This window comes from Pelodiscus sinensis, chromosome 3, assembly GCF_049634645.1.
Source record: "Pelodiscus sinensis isolate JC-2024 chromosome 3, ASM4963464v1, whole genome shotgun sequence".
Lineage (NCBI taxonomy): Eukaryota > Metazoa > Chordata > Testudines > Trionychidae > Pelodiscus > Pelodiscus sinensis.
Genome location: NC_134713.1, coordinates 83,098,719 through 83,124,945, shown reverse-complemented (window position 1 = coordinate 83,124,945; position 26,227 = coordinate 83,098,719). Strand labels below are relative to the sequence as shown.

General features: G+C 42.8%; 2 protein-coding genes across 6 annotated transcripts in view; one reads left to right on the top strand and one right to left on the bottom strand.

Annotated features, from left to right (window-relative positions):
- Positions 1-523: 523 nt before the first annotated feature.
- On the bottom strand, positions 524-12,759 carry RWDD1 (RWD domain containing 1). The gene is made up of 7 exons (XM_075924019.1): positions 12,601-12,759; positions 11,348-11,413; positions 9,676-9,806; positions 7,715-7,858; positions 6,588-6,720; positions 4,605-4,667; positions 524-2,357 (listed from the first exon to the last, which is right to left on the bottom strand). Exons 1-7 carry the CDS (start codon positions 12,671-12,673, stop codon positions 2,245-2,247), a joined length of 723 nt encoding a protein of 240 aa, XP_075780134.1. The 5' UTR covers positions 12,674-12,759; the 3' UTR covers positions 524-2,244.
- Positions 12,760-12,852: 93 nt separating this feature from the next.
- Positions 12,853-26,227, top strand: part of TRAPPC3L (trafficking protein particle complex subunit 3L) — a 58,870-nt gene continuing 45,495 nt past the window's right edge. For 2 of the 5 annotated variants that reach the window (XM_075924020.1, XM_006123231.4), the window contains exon 1: positions 13,120-13,493. The gene's annotated coding sequence lies outside the window, so the exon portion shown is untranslated. Of the gene's footprint in view, positions 12,990-13,119; positions 13,494-26,227 lie in introns of those variants that run through there. The other 3 variants (XM_014573708.3, XM_075924022.1, XM_075924021.1) reach the window with 3 other exon arrangements.

The window sequence follows — 26,227 nt, the reverse complement described above, 5'->3', positions numbered from 1 at the left end:
TATATGAAGACACTCAATGGGACCTGCTTGCTGGCAAGCTGTTTGTACGTGGCCCAGTTTGAGAGCTACAAGAGTAAAGCACTGCAAGGTACCCAAGTTTGCAGGGCAGGTAGCCACACAAGCATGAAATGCACTCCAGAATGTGACAGCACCATGCTACGTAAGATCTTCTGGGCTGAAAGTTCTCATTTTTAAATATGCAACTAAAAATCAAGTTTTTCTAGTTCACAAAACAAATGTGGCAGTAGCAGAAAGCACTCTGTATAAAAAAAGAACTTGTTTGATGCCTTGATAGTTAACATAGTTATTCTAAAAGTAAGCTTAAATGTAAAGTGTTCACATAAACCTCCATTATCTAGAGGCTTGGCAGTTCCCCAATCCCACTTTCTTCAAAGCACTGTCTCTTGAAATCAGGTTTAAGCCTATTTGTCTGAATAATCACTCATACACGCTCAAGTCATAACTGTAGTTAGTCCCTTTTTGTACAAAGTATCCCCAACAACTTTATATAAAGAGCCTCAAGTCATATTTGAAAAATGTTATATTACATTATGTATATATTTTCCATCAGAGGGAGAGAGACCATGTATTCATAAACAAGAAATAAACCTGCTAAAATATTTAGCAACACGGAGATCCTTGGATTTTCATTTATAACTGATGACCAGAAGCAAACATTTATTGCAGCTTGATCTATAACCACAGAGGAATTATAATAAAATAATGTATTGTTCCTCCCTTCCATGTCTCATTAGCATCCTCTCCCCATTTCAGTTATTCACTTTAACTTCAAGTCTCTGGGCTTGCTTTATTCACTCTTTTCTCTCTCTCTCCATTTAAATTATTTTCCAGTTTCCTTTTTATAAGCCCAATACAGCATCCTCCTTACCCTCATACCCACACTGACATGCTACGTCTTCCTCCCATTAGCAGTTATCTTCCATTTCCCATATCTGTCCATAGCCTGTGACCTTCCAGCCAGCCTACTGTGCTTCTCCTAGATGTTTTATTGTGGGACACAAAATAGTGCAGCAAACCAAAGAGCATGCTTATGCCACTGTAATCCCAAGAGAATTGCTGGACCAACATCAGCATGTTGGTTCCTGCAGCTTTGCTGGACCCTTTTGCTCTATCTTGTAATGGCAGACTTTTAATCACTGTAGGCTTCATCAATGGTAATGCCAACTAGATCCACACCTAGATATCATTGCATCTTGTAAATACTAAGAAAAACAGTAATCTGCACTTAGTGTAACTACAAAGTTGTGGTCTTGTACTCTCCCGAATGTAGAGTCCCACTAATACAATTATTTCCATTGTTCGCAATCAGGTTAACTACTGAACAAGTTTAAAAGAGGAGATGACTGTCAAACTGATCCATCAAACTTTTGAAAATGACTTTAAAGGCCTCCATGTTCTTTACAGTTTTTCTCTAAATTCCTTGTCTGAATTATAGCCAAAAAGTTATTTGAAAACAAGAGAAATATAGGATTTTTCACTGCTGTGGTGGTTTTTGTTTTTTTCAAATTGTATCCAAAATGTCAATTTAAAACCCTACATAATTTGAAATGACCAAGTTATCCAAACATGCTTATAAATGTAGAATCTAATTTTATCTTTAACATCAGCAGTGGTGCGGCTGCCACTGGGGGAAGTGGAAGGATACCCAACACAGAACGTCAAGGAGGGGACGAGAGACAGGAAGTAGCCACCAGTCAGTTTCTCTCAGCTGTTAATGAACGAAAATGGTTAGGAGCACCATTAATAAGCTGTATTTGAAGCACTGTACAGTTCCACAGACAGAGCAGTTTTATAGTAAGCACTCCCCATGTCTTCAGCAAACCTTCCACATGTATGTCAGGATGAAGCTCAGCACACCTTTATGTTGCGGCACATGCAGCATCTGCTCTAGCATCTTTTCAACTTGCATGACTGATTTCTTCAAAGGCTGTTATTGAGGTGGGAAAGGAGAAAGAACAGGTGTATGGGTTTCTAGACTTCATACAGATTAACAATATGCCTAACATTTCACCTTAGAAATGTTCAAGTCAATTTATTAATAATGATGAAAGTCATCAGAAGAGTATTCTCCTGAAATTAAAAGAGTTTGGTTTTTTTTTCCTTCAAAAATGAAAACCAATACATGCTTGGTACAGCCACAGATGCTGTGGCTTTCCTGACTATCTTTTTCTCCCTACTGTGTCCGCACATACTAACAACATGGGCCAATTCAGCAAATTCCTTCTAGTCACTATCTAAAACAACAGGGTTGTAGTCAGGATCATCCTCTTCATCATCCAACTCCAAATCATCCATTTCCTGGAACAAGGATTCATCCACCTCCACGCTATTTCCAGCTGAAAGGAAAAAAAAAAAAACCAGTGTTTTACTATGGATTTTAAGGTTTCATTTTTCTGTCATTCTTCAGACAAAAAAGAAAGATGCATTGCTTTGCTACTTCTCTATTGGCTAACTCAGTGGTTTTCATCCTGAGTCTATGGATGTGTAGGGGTCTGTGGACCAGTCTAAGATTTCCAAAGGGGTACACATTTCCATTTTAAATTTTTTAGGGGTTCTGCAAATAAATAAAGGTTGAAAACCACTGAGCTAGGTGAAAAACCTTAGAGCCCTTCACTCTACCATGGAGAAAAATTCTCCAGCTCATTAAAGTTGGACTAGCAACATGGAATAACTAATGAACTTAACTGTTTGGCTCGTACATATTGACTTGAACAGAATGAGGGAAGTTAGAGGAATGCCCTCCCCAGCCCCATTTCTTAACTACAATGAAGTGTTTCCTATCCCAGTGCTCAAGAGAGTAGATTGTGACAGGCGAAATACCCAGAGCCCATTGGTGAAGTGAGGTTACCACTACTAGTTCCAAGAGATGGCAATAATTCTACACTATTCAATGGACTCAGCATAATTCCAAAATAAGTGTATCAATTCCTGGAAGCTGCCAAGTCTCTATGGCCACAAACTTGCAAACATAAATGTGTGTAACAACAAACAAACAAAACAAACAAACTCAATGGCACTGTGTGTATTAGGGATGTAACAGGTGCAGTTTATTAACCAATTAACTGATAAGCAAAAGCTTACAGGTTAATGCTACAGACTACACATTTCCCTGCCTCTTTCCACCCCCAGCCAGGAATTTTTTTAGCAGGCTGGCCAGCAGTGGGCTTAGTCCTGGCTTGTGCTGGTTCTGGGACCTACCCCTGCTGTGGTTCTGCATTTAAAATGTATTAGGAGCCAAGGGGGCAGGCAGCCTGGCTCAGCCAAGGAAGCTCAGCCCTCCCTCAACCCCAACAGGGGCTGCTACCACCCCTTGCTGCTGCCTCTATCAGATGCAGCAGCACAGGGCAACAGGCAGCCAGTCTGCAAGGGGAGCTGGTTTTTAAATTGGGTCCCCTTGCAGACCAGCTCCTGTCTGGCACCCCGCACTGCTGCCTCTGATACAGAGCGCAATGGCTGACAATCCCACCCCCGGGGACTACAGAATAGTCGACTAACCGATAAGATTTCAAGAGGTTACTTGACTATTCAATTAACCGATAATTTACATCCCTTGTATGTATATGAAGTTTCTCACTCAAGTGCAAAATATGAGCCTTTAGGAAACAGTAACTCAAATACTCATAAAACATGTTAAGGACACACATTGCTTTCAAAACAGCAACAACTATAAAGTTATTCAAGAATATTTGACCTATAGCAGTTTAGAACAGGAATGGGCAATAATTTTATAGGGGAGGAGCCACTTAATGAATTTTGGTACATGGTCACAGGCCAGCTCCACCCTGGAAGGGTTAGGGCCTGAGGTGGAAGAAGCAAGGCTAGGGACTAGCCTCCCCCCAGAGTTGTCTGGGCCAGAGGCATTGAATTAAAAATATAGCAAAGGGTTCACGGCTCCCGGCTCTGCTACTACCTCATTACCTGGCAGCTGCCTGGGGTTGCCGTGGCTATTTTAAAAGGCTCAAGGCTCTGGCCTTTCAACCTAAAGAGTCCAGAAAGCTAAGAAGTAGCTGAATTCTATTCCTTCTTGTTCATCATTGGCTACATGAGAAAATTACAATGGTTAAACTCTTCGCTTCAGGAGGCGGAGGCAGGTTAAAGATTTTGTCTTTAACTAAGACTGGCTAAAATCAGGACGCTGCAGTGTCCCAGACTTGGCGGGGACTGCAGCTGGGGCCATGTACCCCTCCCTGCCTGGTGGCTGAAGTAGGGGCCACATGTTCCCCTTGCAGTTTCCCAGAACCATGTACCATCCCCTACTTCCCCATACTGCTGAGGCTAGGACTTAACAGGGACTGCATACTCCTATCCCTTAGCTGCAGCCAGCTTCAAAGTAGGGGCTGGGATTCCATTCCTCTACCCAGCATGGTCCACCCCATTATTTTCAGTAAAGTCTTGAACAAGTCACAGACTCTGTGAAATGTTATTTATTGCCTGTGACTTATCCATGACTTTTACTAAAATAACTGACAAAATCTTAGCCTTATCCATTACTAAGCTACACAATCTGATATGAAGTTTAGTCAGATCACTAACCAAGTATTTCAACAGTGGAAATATGGAAGAAATCAACAACAGAAGTTTACCTTCCTCTAAGAACTGAATATCAGACGTGTCAAGATTATGATCTGTTTCAAATAGTTGTTTTCCTAAAAGGAATAATAAATATTAAAATTAGTAATGGCTTGGAACGTAGTTACTAAAACCATGCAACATAAACATCCGCAAGAGTACTTTAGAATTTTAAATAAATCAAAGTAATATTTGGTAATGTATATATCCTTGGCATTTTGCTCATACTGTATTTGGACTAGCTACTTCTTTGCCTATCTTTAAAGCACTCTGGGCAGGTGTTGTACATCTCTCTGTAAGACCTTCCTTTACAGGTGAACTAGATCCTGCAAAAGGGCTCCATGCAAGAATTAATGCAGCCTCAAATGAAATCACACTGGCTGCTGGAGGAGAGAAGGAAAACACTTTACTCTCCTCTCTAGTCTCACCTGCACTTTAGAGGATGCATACACTGCTACCAGTGTGTCAAGAAGGAAGAAGATGGTGCTATGGATCACTTATATCTATGCATTACAAGTCAGATCCACAGGTAAATCATCCTTTCCATTCACTGACTTGAGCCAACCATGCACCTTTGTTGCATTCAATATGTATTTGATTCCCCTTCCTACCATGAGTCCACATAAAGTGAAGTGGAACCGTTTATAAAGGAAATTAATCTTTCAATACCCACATTACCCATCTTTAGAAACTAATAGAAATTCATTTTATACTGATTTTACAAACTACTCAACGTCTGTATAACAGGTCTAATGTTCATATTAAATTACTTAAGACTATATTTGTATTGCTTCTACCTCTGCTGCTCAATCAGATTTAGCAAAATCATTTAACTAATATACATATATCCTCACAAGTTTCATGAGGAGGAGCTCTGACTCAAAAGCTTGTCTCCCTCACCAAGACTTGATGTTCCTCAAGTAAAAGATATTACCTCACCCATCTTGTCTCTCAAACATCCTGGGACTGACATGGCTACAATTACACTACATGATACTCTGCCATGACAGGGGTAAAATTCAAGAGGTCCTTATTTGGTCAAACTTTTATCCAAGTCAATACCTCAAGATCTGAAACCACATGCCTGATATCAATCTATGCTTCGTGAGCATAACCCTGGTCTTCTTCCTGAGGCCAGACAGAAAGCCTATACATGAACTTCACCCTATGCCATGGAGCCGAGATGTGCAGCACTGCCCTGATTTTAAACCTGGAGGGGATACTTTCAGTGGGCCCGCACTATGATTCTAAAAAAAGAAGATATGGATTTATGTAATTCCATTGGATGGATGGGGTCAAAGACAGACCATAATCGCTACTGCAGCCACAACCAAGTTGTGCAGTTGTCTGGGGAGGAGGGAGAAGTGTCTCAGGGAGATTTCTTCCTCCATAGACAGTGTCTGCAGGAAAATCATGTTTTGCCCAACTGATAGCAACGTTTCTTCCTCTTATGGCATATGGGCAGACTAAACTGAATTATAGGGACAATAAGAATATTGCAACATCACTAAACTCTGCTTCTGAACCTCTCAAAGGACAAGAGATTGTGTCTTCTTTATACTGCTTACCTGTCATATGCATTAACACATATATCACCTATTTTGCTGTAACACACCAAAAATAATAGAAACACCTATGTTCAGCTGAATAAGTAAATATGAAGCTGGCAATCTACATGCTCCAGTGCATCACTCTTCACTTTCTTCCCCATTCCAATTTTCTTTACCATTCCCTGATGCTGTGAATGGGTTGCATAGGACTAATGGCAACAGTTAGGACTCTTGCTTGCTCCAACATAAATGCTCAAGATGCCATTCTAAAGAACAACAACGAGACTCCAAGGCTCAGCTTAGAAGATAAATCTTACCAGTTAACAATCAGACTGATGCGCTTCTGACCAATCTTTTAGTATTAAAAAAAAAATCTTGGACACGGTTTTGTTATTTGACACACTGGTCTGATATATTGGAAAACTCTGGGAAATTGTGAAGTCATACCACTTAATTTATTTTTGCCTGCTTGCTCATCTTCTTTCATCTTTTTTCTTTTAATTTCTAGGAGCTCTGCATCAAACTTTGTTTTCCAGCTCAGGAAATTCTCAATTGTAACAGGAGTCCCATGGAAACATAGCTACAATAATAATAAAAAAGGTAATAGTTTAGCAGCGAAGTAAAGAGTGAATATTAATATTTCCTTTATGGTTAAAACAATTGAATACCAAGAAGCAGTAACTATTAAGCACCAATTTTAACTATACTTCTTATAGAAAATTAACCCTCCCAATAAGTCAAAGCGAAAAGTGTGACATTAATTGCTTTTCATGTGTGGCTTGCAAATTTATTGACAGACAACTACTGCAGAAAATCCATGATTTGAATGTATTATCAATAAGATAACACAACATGTCCACCAGTGAGTAGTGTAGGCTATTAATAGTTTAGGCCAGTCACAAGGAATAAGGGGAATGTACATGAGTGCTAAGGATGGACTGGACAGAAATGCTTTGTATAGGAATATTTGCTATAAACATTCTTAAAACGACAGAACAAGTTAATATTAACTATCTAACACAGATGGCGAAAAAATATGAGACCAGTAGGGACCCCTCCTCTATCATGCATGGAGAGGAGAATAATTGTTCCTTCCACCTCTGCCCTCGTGACAACTACAGAGTCACCCTGCTGTGCAATCACATTCCTCCCTACTAACAAATGCACCCCTGCCTTCCACTGAAAATGAAAGTGACACAAAGGAGGCACTAAATGGGCACTTCCTCTTTTCAGGGAAGAATATTTGGCTAGAGGAATGATGTTTTGTGTGTCCACTCTCTGTGCTGTTTGGGAGTTCAGAGGGAATGTAGTGGCCAGAGGACACGCCCCCAACCTTTTTATACATGCAGTAATTACTAAAATGTTTCAACCTGGAAGATGCAATATTTATGATTTATGAAATCAATGAAGTTGTGCTTAATGTGCAGCTACTTCTGAAGTTTTAAACAATGCCTCTGGCCTAGCTATACATGTTTAGGATAATACTGCTGGTTAGCCCAATCCTACACCACCACCACCAGCTTTAGGAAAGAAAACCAGAAAATTATTAGTTGAAAATGGAATACTTCACCCACCTTTTCGGCCTCCTCTGCTTCTTTTTCCTTCTGTTTCTTTTCCTCCTCTCGTCTTGTTTTTATTTGATCCACTATTTCGTTTAATTTCTCTTGGACAGCTGACACTAGAGTGAAGATCATTACCATCCCCATGTTCTCTTCTGCCTGCAACATAAAAGGTAGCAGTCTCAGACAGGCAACTCACTAGGAGGCAAACTCACTGTGGACAGAGGGGTTACACCTTATGTCTGTTTGGAAAGTGTTCGTGCTTGGTCCTATAGCAATTACTGAATTGCTTTGCACCAGTTGTGGAAATTTCCTCAAATGTATTTCACTGGATTTAAGACAGTTAAAATGATCCAGGTGAGAGAGGAAGGAAAAGCAGCAAAATATCAGCACTGATCTCTCAGGTTACTACCTACATAGAAGGTTACCAACAGTGTCTGCTTATGTCCTCTTTAATTAAAGACACAATATTTCAAGAGCGAAGAAAAGTATTTTCCTATGGTAGGACCATCATTCTGATAAAGGTGCCCCTCAGTCATTTATTCCAAATGGTTTCCTCCTCAGTGAGGTATCCCATACATGTGTGGAAAGGAAACTGGAGAAACACTTCTGTGCCAGAGGCAGCTCTCCCTCCACTGAAAAAGCCAGCACTCTGACAGGAAGGGAATAGAGGTGTGCTACTAACTGACCATTCCTCCTGCCCCCAAACATTTGTACATTAAAGCAGGTGGGGATGGAACTTCCTCATCATGAAATCCTGGATCCACTCTGGGTATGTCCACACTGCAGTTGACAGAGAACCTTCTAGCCTAGCAGACTGGCTCATGCTACTGAAGCCTGACTCAGCACACTAAAGACTTCATTTTCTTATGATACATCTATACTAGAAACATAAGTCAATCTACATTATATTGATCTACACCTACTGCAGTAATTATTGTGGTGGTGCATGTCCACACTGCTCTCCTTGGGTCAGTGGTATGCATCTTCATCAGAGGTACTATAACCAATGTAAAAGGGGAAGTGCAGGGAGCTAACAAACCTGTCTCTTAATTTTGCCCCAGAGGTTTCTGGCAGATTTCCCCCCTCCCTACCCTGGGAACAGGATCCAGATGACCCAGTTTCTCATCCTCTTTTACTATCCAGAGCCAAGCATCCTTGTCAATATCATGGCTCAAGCAGCTGTGATATTGACAAAACTGCCCAGCCCCTACCTGGGCATGACCCAGGCTTCTCACTCCAGCTCCCAGCCAGTAGGAGGCTTCTGCTGCCCAAGCTTCTCACTCTTGCTCCCAGCCACTTAGCTCTCCAGGGAAATGGAGAGCAGCTGGGCTTTAGCTGCCCAGCTTCATCGAGTTCACAACTCTTGCTGTGAAACTGACAAGACAGCCTGTGAGAGTAAGGCGGTGCATACAGAGGCATTACATCACCCTAACTACACTGACATCAGCTTCTGGTGGGAAAGGAGTTATTATGTTGGTTTAACTATGGTATTTATATCATCAGGATCAAAGGTGTAGTGCAGACACTAACATTAACTTAAGCAGCCTTACGTCAACCTGCATAGTGAAGACCAGGCCACAGACTAAACAAGTCAAGCTCTTTTACTCTGCTAAGTCAGGTCCGCCATTCCTCTGATTATCATAGTTGCTCTTCTTTGTACCTTGTTTAACATGGTCATTTCTAAATCTAGATGATGCATCTTTATGTCGCTGACCTGTTGTTCTTACATGGTATTTATTAAAAAATTCCACTAAATGTTTTGTTTTAACTATATATTACCCAATATTTTACAAATGTCAAAAAGCAAAGTCTTAGTGTTTGGAAAATTAATCTCATTAATGTTCCCTACAGCAGAATGCACAGACTCACTCACAAGATATATGTTCTTCTAAGTTTTGGTTAACAACTGGAATTCACATCTCAAACCAATAATTTACGAAACAACATCAACAAGAATATATATTCCTACTTACCTGTTGTGCTAGAAGGTTTAATATGTCTGTCACATCATTATCTTCAAGGTTCTCCTGGGAGAATAATTCATAAAGGGGAGTTTCATCTGGATATTTTTCTCCATAGGTAAATTTAAGGGTTGCCTGGACAGCTACAATATAAAAGGTAATTTTAGTATGACAGCCTCAAACTTCATAAATATTAACTCTTAATTCTTAAGTTAAAATTGTTACACTGATATAGTTTTGTTAATAAAAACAATATTTTAATGGATCACCTAATACACATGCTGTAATTATAAATTTGCCTGAATTAGGGCTGTTGATTAATTGTAGTTAACTCATGTAATTAACTCAAAAATTAATCACACTATTAAACAGAATACCAAGTAAAATGTATTAAATATTTTGGATGTTTTTCTAAATTTTCAAATATACTGAATTATATTTTTATATTGAATTATATATTTCAATTATAAACACATAATACAAAGAATACAGTGCTCACTTTACATTTTATATTGAGAGCCCTAGTTTGAATATACAAAATTGTAACTCACCGTTAACACTCTAAACAAAATAACCTTTTATACAGGGGATAGTTCTTATCACTTACTAGCAACGTTCCCTCTATTTGTTTTCAATTCGTGTGCACAATAAATTTTGGTGTGCACTGAGGCATGTGGGGATGTGTACCATCAGAAGAAACACATGCTGCTGGCTGTGGGCAGTGTGAGCACTCTGCTAATCAGCTGGGGGGCAGTTAAATCTCTCCTGGGTAGCCACTCAAGTGCTCATCCCACAGGGAACAATGCTTACTAACTATTCATATCTTCAATGCACATTAGAAACAGTAAACAGTCTATGCAATATTCCTCTGACCTACAGCAAATAAGAAAGCAATATCCCCTTTTAAAGAATAAAGTAAGGCAGAGAGATTAAGTGATCTGCCCAGGGCTATGAAGTGGATCAGCAGCAAATCTAAGATTAGAATTCAAGAGTTCCTTGCTTCCACTACTGTGCCAGTCCAGTAGAAGACATCACCAAGAGTATTTCTTGCTCCAAACCATTATATAGCCTATTTGTTCCCCAATATTAGGTATGTAAATACCCTAAATCAGCATTAATATACTCACCAAAAACTGAGTACTGAGCAGCTAGTTCGTGATATGAGGACATAATGAACTGCCATTATGACTAAGAGCTTCCTGCAGTTGTGAATTGCTATATACTTCAAAATCTACACTCTACATAGACTGTGTTTTACTGATTGAGGAGCTGTTTTTACTGACTTTAACAGAAGCAAGAGGATACTCAGAACACAAATACATTTCTAGTAGCTTGCTGTTACCGCATTTTAAATATAATAAGGAATTGTTTTGAGTCTATGTCACAATCTACTGATCAGAACATATTAATAGTAGATTAAGAGTTCAAGTAACAGATTTAGGGGGGAAAAATCATAGTAAATTTTTCTGAAACACCAGCTAGAGCTGTAGCCTTACACTGGATATTCACAGCCCATTCCCAATAGGACAACCAGATTTCCCACAGCAGGTTATTTCACATTATATCAACTAGCGATAACTCCAAGGACACAGGCACTTGGGAGAATATTTTAAAATAATCAGGGTTTGTAATTTCGTAAGAAAAGTTTTCCCCATGGGATGTTTAGAACTCATGACCAACTTACTTTCATCATTTTCTCCTGCTTCAGATGTCACAGTGATAGTGAAACTTGTTGGGTTTTCTGATAATACTGTAACAATACAAAAAGTAAAGAAATAGTAAATTCAATAAAAGATTCTTAATGTCTGACACCTTTTCTTTGCTAGCATATTGTTGCTACCTGGCCACAGGAGTACTCTATTACAGGCCATGTTCTGGATCTGCACTGGAAAGGTTGAATGTATTTCATCTGATTATTCAGAAGTATAAGCAAGTGAAACATTTTTCACCCCAAAGTCTTAAAATCCGTCCTTAGTTTTATTGCTGTTGCAAATTACAATACACGTTTTTGTAGGTTTGAAGAAGCCTTACCAATGAGAGCTGGCTCAGTTTAAATGGCATATTACAGTTTTAAAATAGGACTCTGTTACAATCAATGATTTCATATCCTGGGTCACTGGTAATAAATTCAGATTCTTTTAACATACTAAAACAACATCAACATGGATTTTAGAAGGCTGCAGTAAGCAGCAGGACAATTAACCAAGAATCTGAAAAAGAAAGAACTGCAGCTCTTTCCCAGTTTGATAAACTACAGAATAAGAACCTGGATTTACCACTACTTCCTTTACCGCAAAGGTCTTTACAGAGCAATAAGAAAAATGGATTATTGGGGGGCAGAGGAAGGGAGAGGGCAGACTAAATGATCACAATGCCCCATTTTGGCCTTGGACCCTATGAAAATGGCCAGGCATTAGCAAGGCAACAAGCAGGGAGAAAAACTGAGCAGCTGTTCCTCGGCAATGCCACAAGCCCCGACGAGGATCAGAAACTGTTGCACTGAGAAAAGAAAACTGAGCCGGGCACCAAGTTGACTCTTGGTCTTAACTCCTCCGCCGAGGCGTCGGCAATGGGGCTGCCCCCGCAGGAGCGCACCACAGGGCTGGCTCTGCGCCCGGGAGCTGCGGGGACGGGGGTGCCGCGGCCTAATCGCGCCCAGCGGGGCCAGGGAGAGGAGCAAGCGCCGGGCAGGGACGCGCGCAGGGCTGGGAGCAGCCAGACCAAGCGGCCGGCCCGGGCGGCGGCGGCAGAGGAGCCAGCCCGGCTCTAACCCCCGGAGGCTGCCGGCGTGTTCAGAGCCGGGCCCCCCTGCAGCCCCTTTGCACCGGACCCGGCGGGATCCCCGGCACCAGCCCGCCCAGCCCGGGCACGCGGGGGAGCCGGGAGCCGCGCGCCGGGGGGGGGGCCCCTCCCAGCCCCTGCAGGCGCGCGCCTGACCCGTGAACGAGTCGGGGTAGATGGACTCCAGCGCCTCCCGCTCGTTGCGCTGCTCCTCGCTGTAATCCGTCATGGCCCCGCGCCGCCAGCCATGGAACGCTCCGCCGCGGCCCAGCCACCCGGGCGGCCTGCGCAGGCGCACTCTACCCCGGCGCCGGCTGCTGGGGCGGGTCCCCCAGCCCGCAACCCAGACAGGGGGAGGAGCTGAAGCCGTGACACATCCGCGGCTCGGCTCGCGACTGGGCAGGTCTGAGCTGCCCCTAAGAAGCTGCTGCCTTCCCCATCCCCTTGCAGTTTGTCCGGAGTGACTCCGGATTAGCTGGAACAGGGCCTGGTGTGGAATAAGAGCGTCTCCCTCCGGTTCATCTTAATCCGCTGCAAACCCATTGGTTGTTTTTAAACTTTTTTTCCAGTTACAGACTAACTTGGCTACCTCTGGGAAACTTGTCAATAAGAATCCACAAGGAGTCCTGTAGCACCTTATAGACTAATAGATGTGTTGGAGCATAAGCTTTCCCGGGCAAAGAGCCATTTCGTTATGCATCTGACGAAGTGGGTCTTTGCCCACGAATGCGTATGCTCCAACACTTCAGTTAGTCTATAAGGTGCTACAGGACTCCTTGTTGCTTTTGCAGATCCAGACTAACACGGCTACCCCTCAGATACTTGTCAATAAGAAGTTACTCGGGAATAGATATTTTTTTTATTCGCTCCAGGCATGCACAGGATCAAGAAGAAAAGGGTTTTACTTGGAAGGAGCTTAAATCAATGTAAACAAGGGAGTCATCCGTTTTGGAGCCAGGAACAGTCCCCTTTGGGGTGCTTTGTCTCCCCACGGGGACGTCATCTGGCAGACACAGTTGTGGCTGGCATTGCACACCTGCTCCTTAAGGGTGAGTGAAAACACCACCACGCGGGCAAAATCACCACTGGGAGCAGGGTGATGTGATCTCAGAGAGGGTCACGCACCATCATGCGGAGTGACGGGGTGTCGCAAACTCGCGCTGGCCCCTTTCTGGAGGTACCAGCCCATCGGGTATTCGGGGCAGGTGGGAGTGGTCACCCCCGATAAACTAGTGCAGCCTCTGGCACGTCTCTCCTGGAATCGAAATACCGGGCAGCGCTAATCCAGAGCCCTGAACTCCGCGAAACTCACTCCCGAGTTTAACCCCAGTGAATAGCTCTGGCTGTTTCCCGGCCATTGGCCCCGCACTGCCCCACCCGTGGGGCGCAGTGAAGCGGCGGCATTAGGGCCCAGCGCTGCTTTCGGCAGGAGTCACTCGTCAATCGATGCGTTAGGTCTGAGGCTTGACTGTCACCTGTCGGGAGCCCCAGAAGCACGGCGGGACACGTGATGCAGGCGCGGGGTGGGGTCCTCTGGTCCTCCCCTCCCCGCCCCGCCAGGTGCCGGGGCGGATGGAATGTGTCTGTGGCTGGGCGCGAGCCGGAGCCGAGCCTTGGCTTCAGCGCGTGCGCAGATCTGCAGCGGGTCAGGGTCGGGGCTTTGCGCAAGGGTTCAGGGCTGCAAAGTTCAGATCTGCTGACTCGTGCTCCCTGCTGTTGCAGAGGGGCAGCGTGGGGAGCGTGCATGGGCTGAGTACAGTATCGCAGAGTCACTGGCCCGCTGCAGAGGACAGCAGTGAGCCCGTTAGACCAGGGAAGAGGGGATGCTCCGTTTTCAATTTAGAAAATCTTCATTTACCTCTTAGTCTCAAGCAGTCCGTTTCCTACCACCCCCATCGCGGTGCACAAGCTGTATAAAACTGTGCATGGACAGAAACTTTTTAAAGCTAAATCACAAAAACCAGCACAGCTTACTTAGGTCATCTTTATGCACTTTGGCTCAGGTAGGGTTAGTCACTTGTTCAGCTGACATAATACGTCTCTCATCATGAGAGAGGTGAGGTTTAAAAGGGTCATAATTTAAATAAAAGCAGTCACAGGTACTAGAACTTTCAGACTTACTCTGCCAATTCTTGTGGTTTTGCAAGAACATATTCTTATTTGAATAAATAATCCCTCTTACTGTAAAACCCCCTCCCCACATACACACACCACACACACAAAGTAAATATTCAAGTGTACAGAGAGAACAATGAAAATTACTAAAAAAAATTTTGTCAAGTGGTGGTAGTAAACACATGGAAAAATTTTTTCCATTACATTTTTCTTAAATTTTAAGAGTTATACAGTAGCTATTTTTTTCCAGAAAGAACTCAATATTTCTTTAAATGTAGTGCTGGTCAGCCCCTTCATTGTTTATGAAGAGCTTTGTGATATTTAGCTAGGAGAAAATAAAATTGCAAAGTGTTATTAGGGGACCATTTCATGCCTTCTGTTTTTTAGTGGAGAATTATGCTTAAAAATGTATAGCCCATGATTTGCATTACTTGGTGTATTTTTTTCTACTACTGTTCACTGCTTTCTGATTATTACACAGGTGTGTGGGCTCTCGTATACTTTGTTGCCAGATGTATGAATACAATACCCTGTTTTAAGCCCACATCCTGAACACAGTAATTCTAGACATTCAAAACTTTAGCCCAGTTGAATTAATGTGCTTAAAATTTAGCACATGTATGTTTTTAGACTGAAGAAATTGGAACCATTTTGAAATCAACACTTCCTAAATGCAGTCATACAACACAGCACCCTGCTTATCAGAATGCTGAGCAGCTGAGAGTTTTGATACTTTGTATGGTGATTTAAGCTATTGTTTTATCACCATAACAACCAGAAGATGGTGATGGAAAAGCATTAGTGATTCACAAAATGTCAATAACATTTGTTGGTCATGGCAATGGCTAATATGAGTTGAAGAATGTGATTCTTCAGCAAAGAGAGTGGAAATACTATTAAGTTCGTTTAAATGCATTCAGCACTACTTACTCGGCATAACCAATATCAATTTATAATCTTTTGGCAGCAATAACTTTGCTTCAGACTGGATCATATTTACAAACAAAAACCTCACTCTACATCCTTGAGCTTTCTCTTTACCGGTAACAAGATAAAGAAGAGAGCTGCTCTTAAAATCTTTAAATCAAGATGCTGTCAGTTTTGAGATGCCTGTCATCAATAGAATGCCATGCAGCACAACAAGAATGTCAGACTCAATTATTGACAACATTCCAAGCTAATCAGAATATTATCATATGTTATAAAATTAATATGATGGTTATTGGACTCTATTTTCTAACTTTGTTGAGATTCATTAGTACCCTTACCTGTTCATGCTCTCCAATTACAACTGGTTTCTATGAGTGGTAGGAATTTCAATTGGAGTTTTATTAGCGGGAGTAGTGTTGGCGTATTGTTAGTGGGAAGACATTTAAAGAAATGGGTCTCTTTCATTTAGAGACAGCAGAAAGAACAGTTTTAATTCAGCTGTTAAACAACATTATTTGCCTCTCTGAAACAATGATTTTTTCTAGAGGGAGCGGAATGAAGACAGACAAATGATAGATAGTTTGGCCCAGACTGACAAAGATATTTATGCCTTTGTTCATCTGAATCCATTGCATAGTAGATTGTTGGAGTTCTGCTAGCCCAGTAAAGCATAAGACAGGAATTGAATAGAAGAGATACACAGTGCTATATTCAAATCCTCTTTTTACATCATGTGAAGCAGGGTGCCATTTTATGTCTGTCAAAAGTCAAGAGGCATTCAAAAGGCGTCTATAATGTCTCCCTTCCCGACAAAAGAGTGGATTACGATCTAAGAGGGAACCTAATTTTTAATAGCGATCTAGTTCCTCCAAACTGAGTTCTGCAGATTGGCGTCTACTTGTAGAATTATCAAGTTGAACAAGACATGTTTTTTTCCTCAATAAGGAATGATACTAGATATATTCTGATGGTGTCCAAACCGATTTTCTAGTTCGGTAAAGTTGGTTTGTTTGTTTGTTGGGAGAAGGCATTTAGCATGGCAACAGCTTTTATTGACTGTACAACTTCAAATGTTCAGTGAGGAAGAAGTTCTTCATCTTTATGAACTACCTTGTAGCACCCCAAAAGCAGAGTTAATTAGAGAATTGACAGTTCACTTGCTACTATTATAGGATCCTAGAACTGGAAGGGACCTCGAGAGGTCATCAAGTCCAGTCCCCTGCCCTCATGGCAGGACCAAGGATCCTTTAGATCATCTCTAACAGGTGTCTGTCTAACCTGCTCTTAAATATTTCCAGTGATGGGGATTCCACAACCTCCCTAGGCACCTTATTCCAGTGTTTAACAACCCTGACAGTTAGGAAGTTTTTCCTAATGTCCACCCTAAACCTCTCTTGCTGTAGTTAAAGCCCATTGCTTATTGTCGTATCATCAGAGGCCAAGGAGAATAATTTATCTCCCTCCTCCTTGAAACACCCTTTTAGACTAAGAATGTTAAATATCGAGTAATTTACTAGTCAAGTAGTCGATGGAATTTCCATTGACTGCACAACTAGTTGATAGGCACTTCCACATTCCTCCTTTGAAATGTACAAGAGACCCAGTGGGGCTCAAAAGAGGAATTTCAAAGGAGGAATGGAGAACTCCATGTGCAGCCCAGGGCCAGCAGTGGCGTTTCAAAGGAGCAGCACTGCACAGCTGATCCTGGGCTCACCTGTGCATCCCTGTCCCTTTGAAACACTGCCCAGGATCAGCCCAGAATCAGCTGTGTGGTGCTTCAAAGCGGCAGTGCCACACGGAGCTCGGGTACAGGCTCCCTGTGGCGCTGCAGCTTTGAAGTACCCCCTCTTTCTACCAATTTGCTGCCTTTATCTAAGGGGGGGAATCAACTAGTCGACTCGACTATCCAATGAGCATTTTCTTATCGGCTAGTCGACTAGTCCTTAACAACCTCTGTCATGTCCCCTTTCAGTCTTCTCTTTTCTAGACAAACAAGCCCAATTCTTTCAGTCTTCCCTCATAGGTCATGTTTTCTAGACCTTTAACTGTTTTTTTTTTGCTCTTCTCTGGGCCTTCTCCAATTCCTCCACATCTTTCTTGAAATATGGTGTCCAGAACTGAATACACTACTCCAAGGCTACGTCTACATTGGTGCGTTCTCACGCAAAAACTCTTTTGCGGAAAAGTTCTTCTGCAAAAACTCTTCCAGAAGAGAGCGTCTACACTGGCATGCACAAGAGATGTGCTTTTGCAAAAGAGCATCCATGCCAGTGTAGACGCTCTCTTGTGCAAGAAAGCTCTGATGGCCATTTTAACCATAGGGCTTTCTTGCGCAAGAAATTCACGTTACCTGTCTACACTAGCCTCTTGCGCAAGAACAGTTGCGCAAAAGGGCTTATTCCTGAGCAGGTGCATCAGAGTTCTGGCGCAAGAAGCCCTGATTTCATACATTAGAACGTCAGATTATTTGTGCAAGAACATGCGGCCAGTGTAGACAGGCAGCAAGCTTTTGCGCAAGATCGCGCCAGTGTAGACACAGCCCAACTGAGGCCTAATCAGCAGAGTAGAGCTTAAGAATGACATCTTGTGTTTTGCTCACAACATTCCTATTAATTCATCCCAGAATCATGTTTGCTTTTTTTGCAACAGCAGCACACTGTTGACTCATGTTTAACTTGTGACCCCCTAAATCCCTTTCAGCAGTCCTCCTTCCTAGACATTCACTTCCTGTTCTATATGTGTGAAACTGAATTTTCCTTCCTAAGAGGACTACCTTGCATTTGTCCTTATTAAACTTCATCCTGTTTACCTCAGACTATTTCTCTAGTTTGTCCAGATCATTTTGAATTTTGACCCTATCCTCCAAAGCAGTTGCAACCCCTCCCAGCTTAGTATCTCTGCAAACTTAATAATCATACTTTCTATGCCATTATCTAAATTGTTGATGAAGCTATTGAACAGAACAGGTCCCAAAACAGACCCCTGTGGAACCCCACTTGTTATGCCCTTCCAGCATGATTGTGAACCGTTAATAACTACTCTCTGAGAACAGTTATCCGGCTAGTTATGCACCCACCTTATAGTAGCTCCATTTAGGTTCCGTTTCCCTAGTTTATTGATAAGAAGGTCATCTGAGACAGTGTCAAATGCCTTACTAAAGTCTAGGTATACCACGTCCACCACGTCTCCCTTACCCGCAAGGCTTGATATCCTATCCAAGAAAGCTATCCAATTGCTTTGACATGATTTGTTCTTTACAAATGGATACTGGCTGTTACCTATCATCTTATTATCTTCCAGATGTTTGCAGATGGATTCCTTAATTACTTGCTCCATTATCTATCCTGGTACAGAAGTTAAACTGCCTTGTCTGTAATTTCCTGGGTTGTTCTTATTTTCCCTTTTATAGGTGGGCACTATATTTGCCCTTTTCCAGTCTTCTGGAATCTCTCCCTACTTCCATGATTTTTCAAAGACGATAGCTAAAGGATCAGTTACATCCTCTATCAGCTCTCTGAGTATTCTAGGATGCATTTAATCAGGCCCTGGTGACTTGCAGACATCTAACTTTTCTAAGTAATTTTTAACTTGTTTTTTATTTTAACTTCTAAACCTACCTTGTTTCCATGAGCATTCACTATGTTAGGCATCCTGTTACCATCCATCTTCTTGATGAAAACTGAAACAAAGAAGTCATTAAGCACCTCTACCATTTCCAAATTTCCTGTTATTGTTTCTCTCTCTTCACCTCTCCATTTCTTCTTGCTGGGATGATGGCATAGTGACACACACCAAACTCTTACTGGATGCCATGGCTGGCTTCTTGGCCCTGTCATCACCCCCTGGTTCCAGCCTTCTTCCTCTGTGTGGAGACTTGGACATACAGAGGGTGCTCTGTGCAATACTGGTCAAGGGAAGGGTAGAGAGTTGAAAGGAAGAGAAGAAATTGTGCCACTCTGTACAGGAGAGCTGAGATCCAGGAGGGAGAGGAATCTCCACATACAGGTCACAAAGGCTCAGCAACCTCCTTAGAGATGGTCAGAGTTTTAGAAAAGTTAGTTTAAGAGTAACGTTTTTAAAAAAACCTACAGGCATGTTTAGGAACCCTGTGGGGGGAGAGCTGATAACAGTCTTCAGTCTGTTCAAGGGTTGGTATAGAGAGGACAGGGATCAATTGTTCTCTTTGTCCACTGAAATCAGGACATGCATGAAGTAATTGGTCTAATCTATAGCAAGGGAAGGTTGGTTTAGATCAGTGGTTCTCAAAGTGAGGTCTGCGAACCACTATTGGTTCCTGGACACCTTGCAGGTGGTCTGTGGCTTGAGCTCAACTGCCCCCCACCCTTAGGTCCCTCGCAGTGGGGAGCCTGTGCTGGTGCTCCAGCCTTGTGCCCTCCCACCCCTCGTGAGGTTGGAGTGCCAGCACCATCTTCCTGGTGGAGTGTGTGGGGAGAAAGCCGCGAGCCTCATTGTGTGATCTGGCTCATGGGGAAGAAGTAGCTCCATGTGCTGTTGCTCCCCTCCTCCTTTCCCGGCTGGACACTGTAGGCTTTCATCACTGTGGCCAATGGAAACAGCAGGAGGCCCTGTTACACGGTGCCTGGGAGTGGTGGGGTGTGCAAAGCTTGGTAAGTGCCCCCTTCCTCTCATGTCCAGACCCTGTACCCTGCCCCCCCACACATATCCCCACAAAGACCCCAAACTTCCTGCCCATTCCTGCCCCCTCCCACAGGCCAGACAGCTTATCCCCACCCTCCCTCCTGCTCCCTGACCCTGGCCAATCACAGTACTCCCAGCCTGCTTCTACACCCTACCTCCCTCCCACACCTTGTACCCTCATCCCACTCACTGGCAGCCCTGTTCCATACCCTGAACACCTCATTTTGGCCCCACCACAGAGCTCAGAGGGGTCCGTGAAATACACTAACCCTTTCTAACTCTAAGGATAGTTAAGCTTTGGAATAGGTTTCCAAGAGAGGTTATTGAATTGCCTGTTTTTTTTAAAAAAAGGATAGACAAACACTTGTCAAGGATGGTCTAAATTTACTTGATCCTGTCCTAACACAGGGAAATGGACTTGATGACCTCCTGAGATTCCTTCCAGCCTTGCATTTCTATAATGCTAAAAACTGAGACCCATATAATAAGAATATCCAACAAGCTGGCAGGCAGGCTTGCTCCAGGGTGAAATAGCATTATGCTAAAGGTCAGGATTAAGATGGATTGGCAAATATGTAAAGAAACATGCACAGCAACCTGTCTAGTACCTTTGAATTCCTTGATCCTATGTACCATGTATGTAACAAATGTAGAATGGGCCAAGAGGAGGTCAAAATTTACACAGATGCTGTGTCTACATTGCACGCTTCTTGATGGCTAGCTACACTGCATGAGCCTTCTTGCGCAAGTAAATTTACAGTATAGTGTCAGAAAACAGGGCTTCTTCTGGAAGAGTTATTCCTCCCCACAAGAGGAATAAGCCCTCTTGCGCAAGAGCTCTTCCACAAGGGGGCAGTGTAGACAGACAACATGAATTTCTTGTGCAAGAAGCCCCTATGGTTAAAATGGCCAGCAGAGCTTTCTTGCGCAAGAGAGCGTTCACACTGCCATGGATGCTCTTGCACAAAAGCACATGTCTTGTGCAAAAGCACATGGCAGTGTGGACGCGCTCTTGTGGAAGATTTTTTGCACAAGAACTCTTTCACAAAACAGTTCTTGCGCAAGAAGCCTGCAGTGTTGACATAGCCTTAGAGTTGATATTGAACTACAGGCAGTCCCCGACTTACGGGGATCCGACTTACGTCGGATCCGCACTTACGAACGGGGCTTTCTCGCCCCGGAGTTCGAGGTAGCGGATTGCTACCTGCGAGCTCCAGGGCGAGAAAGCCCCGTTCGTAAGCTGCTCCGGTGCCCCTAGTCTGCTGGAGACCGTCTCCAGCAGACCAGGGGCACCGGGCGGGTTCCCGCGCTTCTGAGGCTTTGCCAGAGCAAAGCCTCAGAAGCTCGGGATCCGCCGCTGTTGCCGCTTGAGACCGGGTGCCTGTGGTCTGCTGGGGACCGTCCCCAGCAGACCACTCTCAAGCGGCAGCAGCGGCGGTTCCTGCGCTTCTGAGGCTTTTCTCTGGCAAAGCCTCAGAAGCGCGGGAACCCGCCCGGTGCCCCTGGTCTGCTGGAGACGGTCTGCTGGAGACCCCAGCTGCTCTGCCCCAGGCATCCCCAAGTCAGCCGCTGCTGAAACTGACCAGCGCTGACTACAGGAAGCCCGAGGCAGAGTTGCTCTGCCCCAGGCTTCCTGGAATCAGCGCTGATCAGTTTCAGCAGCAGCTGACTTGGGGAAGCTTGGGGTTCTTAAGTTGAATCTGTATGTAAGTCAGAACTGGTGGTCAGTTTCAGCAGCGGCTGAATCTGGACGCCAGTTCCGACTTACATACAGATTCAACTTAAGAACAAACCTACAGTCCCTATCTTGTACGTAACCCGGGGACTGCCTGTACCTGGCTTAGATTCTAAATAGCATTACAACAATTGTATTGGCAAATGACTCCTGTCAACACTTATATAGAACAGTTTTAAGATAATCAGTTTGCTGTGATTATAGCCACAGACTCTTCTCAGACTCCTTCACAAGCTCTAATTTTTCCAAGAACTGCTTTTTAGGAGAGAGGAATAATGGACTGTTTGAGCTCCAAAGTGAAAAAGGTAAAGTATGAATTGATTTTGGATGAAGTGACTCAGCTTTCAGCAGAAATAGTTATTCAGCTCAATGCCCACTTACTGATTTCCGATAGTCACAAGTTCTGTTGAAAGCTGTGCTTTGCTCTGCACCAGTCTAAATATACTTAGGAAGAGAAAAACATGTGCTCTCAAACTAGCTAATTGCTTTTTTGTTACATGCTCTCAGGAACATGTTCCTCTTTAAACTTCGGCAGGTGTACTTCAGAAGCTAAGTAGTATATATAATGACTGTTATATAAACAAATATCAAATCCCCAAATATCAACCATATTTAAAAATCAATGACTAATTTTAAATATTTGTTCTTCAATTTTGGGAGGGGAGAAGAGTGCTTGTGAGAGACACTAGCATGTTAATTTAGGGTATGTAAACACAAGATTTTATAAAACAAAATCAAGTAGTGATAGCTCCATGAATTAAAAAAACTAATGAAAAAGTTTACACATCACAAAACAGCTTATTCTTAATCCAGAACATTGCATCATCTTGCTATTCAGGTACATGAGAACCATGAAAGTAAAAGCGACTAGCTTGCTTTTATTGTCCAAATTCACAGAACATGGGGGAAAATATAGAGTACTGGGGAAAATTTTAAAATGTGCATAAGAAAGTTAAGTACACAACTCCCATTGAAAAACCTAGCCTACACAGTTAAAGTGTTCAGTTTTAATACTCTATTGTGTTAGTTGGATAATTGCAGTAAGAACATTTGTTTAAAAATGTTTTTAAGCTGATAGTTTCTCCGTTGACGTGAAGTGAAATCAACTTTCCCTAGAAAGTTAAGGCACCACACTAATAATGTCCAATTTGCCATCTGTCACAGATGCATTTATCCTACAGCTAATTAATTATTGGAAAAGTCAAACATTTTTCATACAGAATTATGAGGTGATAGCATACCTTATCTCTGCCATTAATTACATCTGATAAGCAAATCTCTGTATCTGCAAAAATGCCTGTTTTTGCTTGTTTACAGATAAAAAATGCTCGCTAAGATCAATAATTTATATGGGAACAGAATATGGCTAAACAATGATCTTCTATACATAATGATAATTAACACACACAGACCATGTGGATTTTTTTTATTGAATCCAGCAGTTTTCCCATTGAGGTGGATGACAAGGAAGGTCAAATTCCAAGTACTTACCAGCCATCAGTTCCTTTTTTTTAATGTTGCTGTTACCAGCAAATCCACACGCAACAAACAATCATAAACAAAGAGACGGCATCATATAAAATGGAACACATTTAAGAAAGTAGTTCATTTTACCCACGGCACTATGTGGCTATCTTTCCTCTTCATTTCAATGGAGATTTGAGCAAACTCTATTTATTTATTTATTTTAAATCAAGATTATTTAGTCACCACTCTAAAGTTAGTCACCACTCTAAGATTTGTCTCCAGCAATGCAATATCTGTAGCTACAGGAGTTTATTGTACATGATATAACTCTTATACCTAGCACACTGCATCTTATGACATCGTATCCATCACTGTTACATTAAATGCATTTTTAAAAATTATGCAAATATAAATCAATGAGAAATTAGTGAGATATAATGCTCTTCAGTACACTTTTCCCACTGTACATGCCACTGAAGAAGGAGTACAATGGGTGTGGTCACAGCAAGTCCCCAGATCTCAACACACAGTAAGTGCCATGTTCTAGAAAGTTTAGGTCGGGAGGGGAAGAGAATCTTAACATGGGAATCTAAACGAATAAGAGAGTAATCTCAACAATGGACCATAAAAAGAAGGCTCAACTGTAAATGAGCCTCCATTTATCACTGTAAATAATGAGATAGGAAGGTAAGAACACACATAGATACCCACATTTGAAGTATCTGCTTTCCTGTTGTCTAGGGGTAAAGAAAATATGAGTGTGTTTCAGATGCTGTGTAGGCTCGAGTTTTTGTCATGAATTTTAGGAAGTTCACAGTCCTGAAATGAGTAGCCAATCCCCGCCATAGAGGAGATGTATTTCCTTCACCTCTTTGCTTCCTGAAGCAAAACTAAAAGAATTTCTTACCATGACGGGTGGCATAGAGGCTCAAGTTCTGGTCTGCAGCTTCCTCAAAGAGTACCTGCTCATTACAGATATAACTGGTCCAGTATCTGAGATGCAGGAAGCTAAATGGAGAGAAATATCTTGCCACACAATAGGACAAGGGGTGACCTTTATGGCTATCATCACTGTGATCAAAAGCCAGTCAACAGCCTAAAAGAGTCAAGTGCAGTAGTGATTAATAAAGCAAGATGTTCTTACTCTTCCCTTGGCTCTTAAGAATCTCTGTACAGCTGGAGATAATCAAGGATGCATGTTGTTAAATAAATGCTTTTTTAACACAACAACAAACATTTTCTTTCAAGGTTACAATTTGGTAGATGGAAGGTGAAATTAGAGGCCCAGTCCCAGAGCCTACAGATACTTAAGTATGTGTTGAACCTGGAATAATCTCATTTATGTTAACTATACTACTCAAGTTAAGTATAAATAAGATTGCAATCTTGCAAAGACAGAAGGAGATATTTAAGTCCTACAAAAGTTGTTGTCATAAAGTTACTTGTGCTTAAGTCTTTGCAGTGTTATAGCAACATAGATGATAATCCCCTGGATTTTACTTCTGCTGATTCATCATGTCAATACTCTTTATAGATTCAAAGATATGAGTATAATTTGCAACATTTGGATATGATTTTCAAATTCCTAAAGGCTCAGATCTTTGGAATTGGGCTTTTGGTGCAGCTTGCTTCATTTTATTTAATTTTAGAGCCAGTCAGAAATTTTTGAATTGTTCCAGCCAAAAGAGTAATTTGTCCCAAATTCTCCTGTTTTTCAATTATGTCTATGTGTTTTCTAAGGGAATGGAAATTTGATTACGTAGAAAGATAGGGGCGAGAGAAACATCCCTCTTACTACACATCAAGCACAATCTCCCTGCTATCCAGGAGAAAAAGAATTTCAATTACTAAGTCATAGTATATATGCTGCAAAAGAGGCTGAAAAAAGTATGAAACAAAATACAGGACTATGTAGCACTTTAAAGACTAACAAGATGGTTTATTAGATGATGAGCTTTCGTGGGCCAGACCCACTTCCTCAGATCAAATAGTGGAAGAAAATAGTCACAACCATGCATGGACTAGTCTTAAAATGATAATCCTGAGATAGTAACAGTTTTTTGAAATCTACAGGTTGTACCTCTAAAAACCAGTACTCTGTGGTCTGGCAACATCCATCATCTGGCAGGACCACCTCTTAGATCAGTGAGTCTGTGAGCCTAAGGGCAGAAGGGCCAGCCAGCCGGGGAAACAGGGTCAGTAGCCTGGCTGGGGGCAGCACAAGACTGGGGCCAGAGCCCACAGCAGCACAAGTCTGGGACAGAGTCCCCCGGCACCACAGATAGGCATTGGGCTGGAGCCCCATGGCAGCCCCCGGGAGTTTGGGGCTGAGGTCAGAGCCCTGCAGCAGTGCAGGACCAGAGTCCTCTGGCAGCTTCTTGGAGCTCCTCTGGCAGCTGGAGCCGTGAGGTAGTTCCCTGAGCACAGGGCTGGGGCACCACAGCAGCCCTCAGGAGCATGGGCCAGATTCCTAGAGCAGCCTGTTGGAGCATAGGGCTGGGGCTGGAGCCCTGCAGAAGCCCCCTGGAGCACAGGGCCTAGGCCAGAGCCCAACGCTGTCCCCTGTTCTCAGGGGGTTGTGTCATCCCGCCCTCAAACAGCCCTGCTGCTGGGAGGGTGGCCTCATAGGATGTGTCTAGACTACATGGCTCCATTGACGGAGCCATGTAGATTAGGCAGGATGGCAAAGGGAAATGAAGCGGTGATTTCAGTAATCGCCGCTTCATTTAAATCAAAATGACCGCCGCGCTGTGCTGATTAGCTGCCTGTCGGTACAGTGCAGCAGTCTAGATGGGGATCTGCTGAGCCCAGAACCCTTCATCGGCAGATCCTGTGAACCTCGTTTCACACTTCATTTTTGAGTAAGCCCTATTGAAC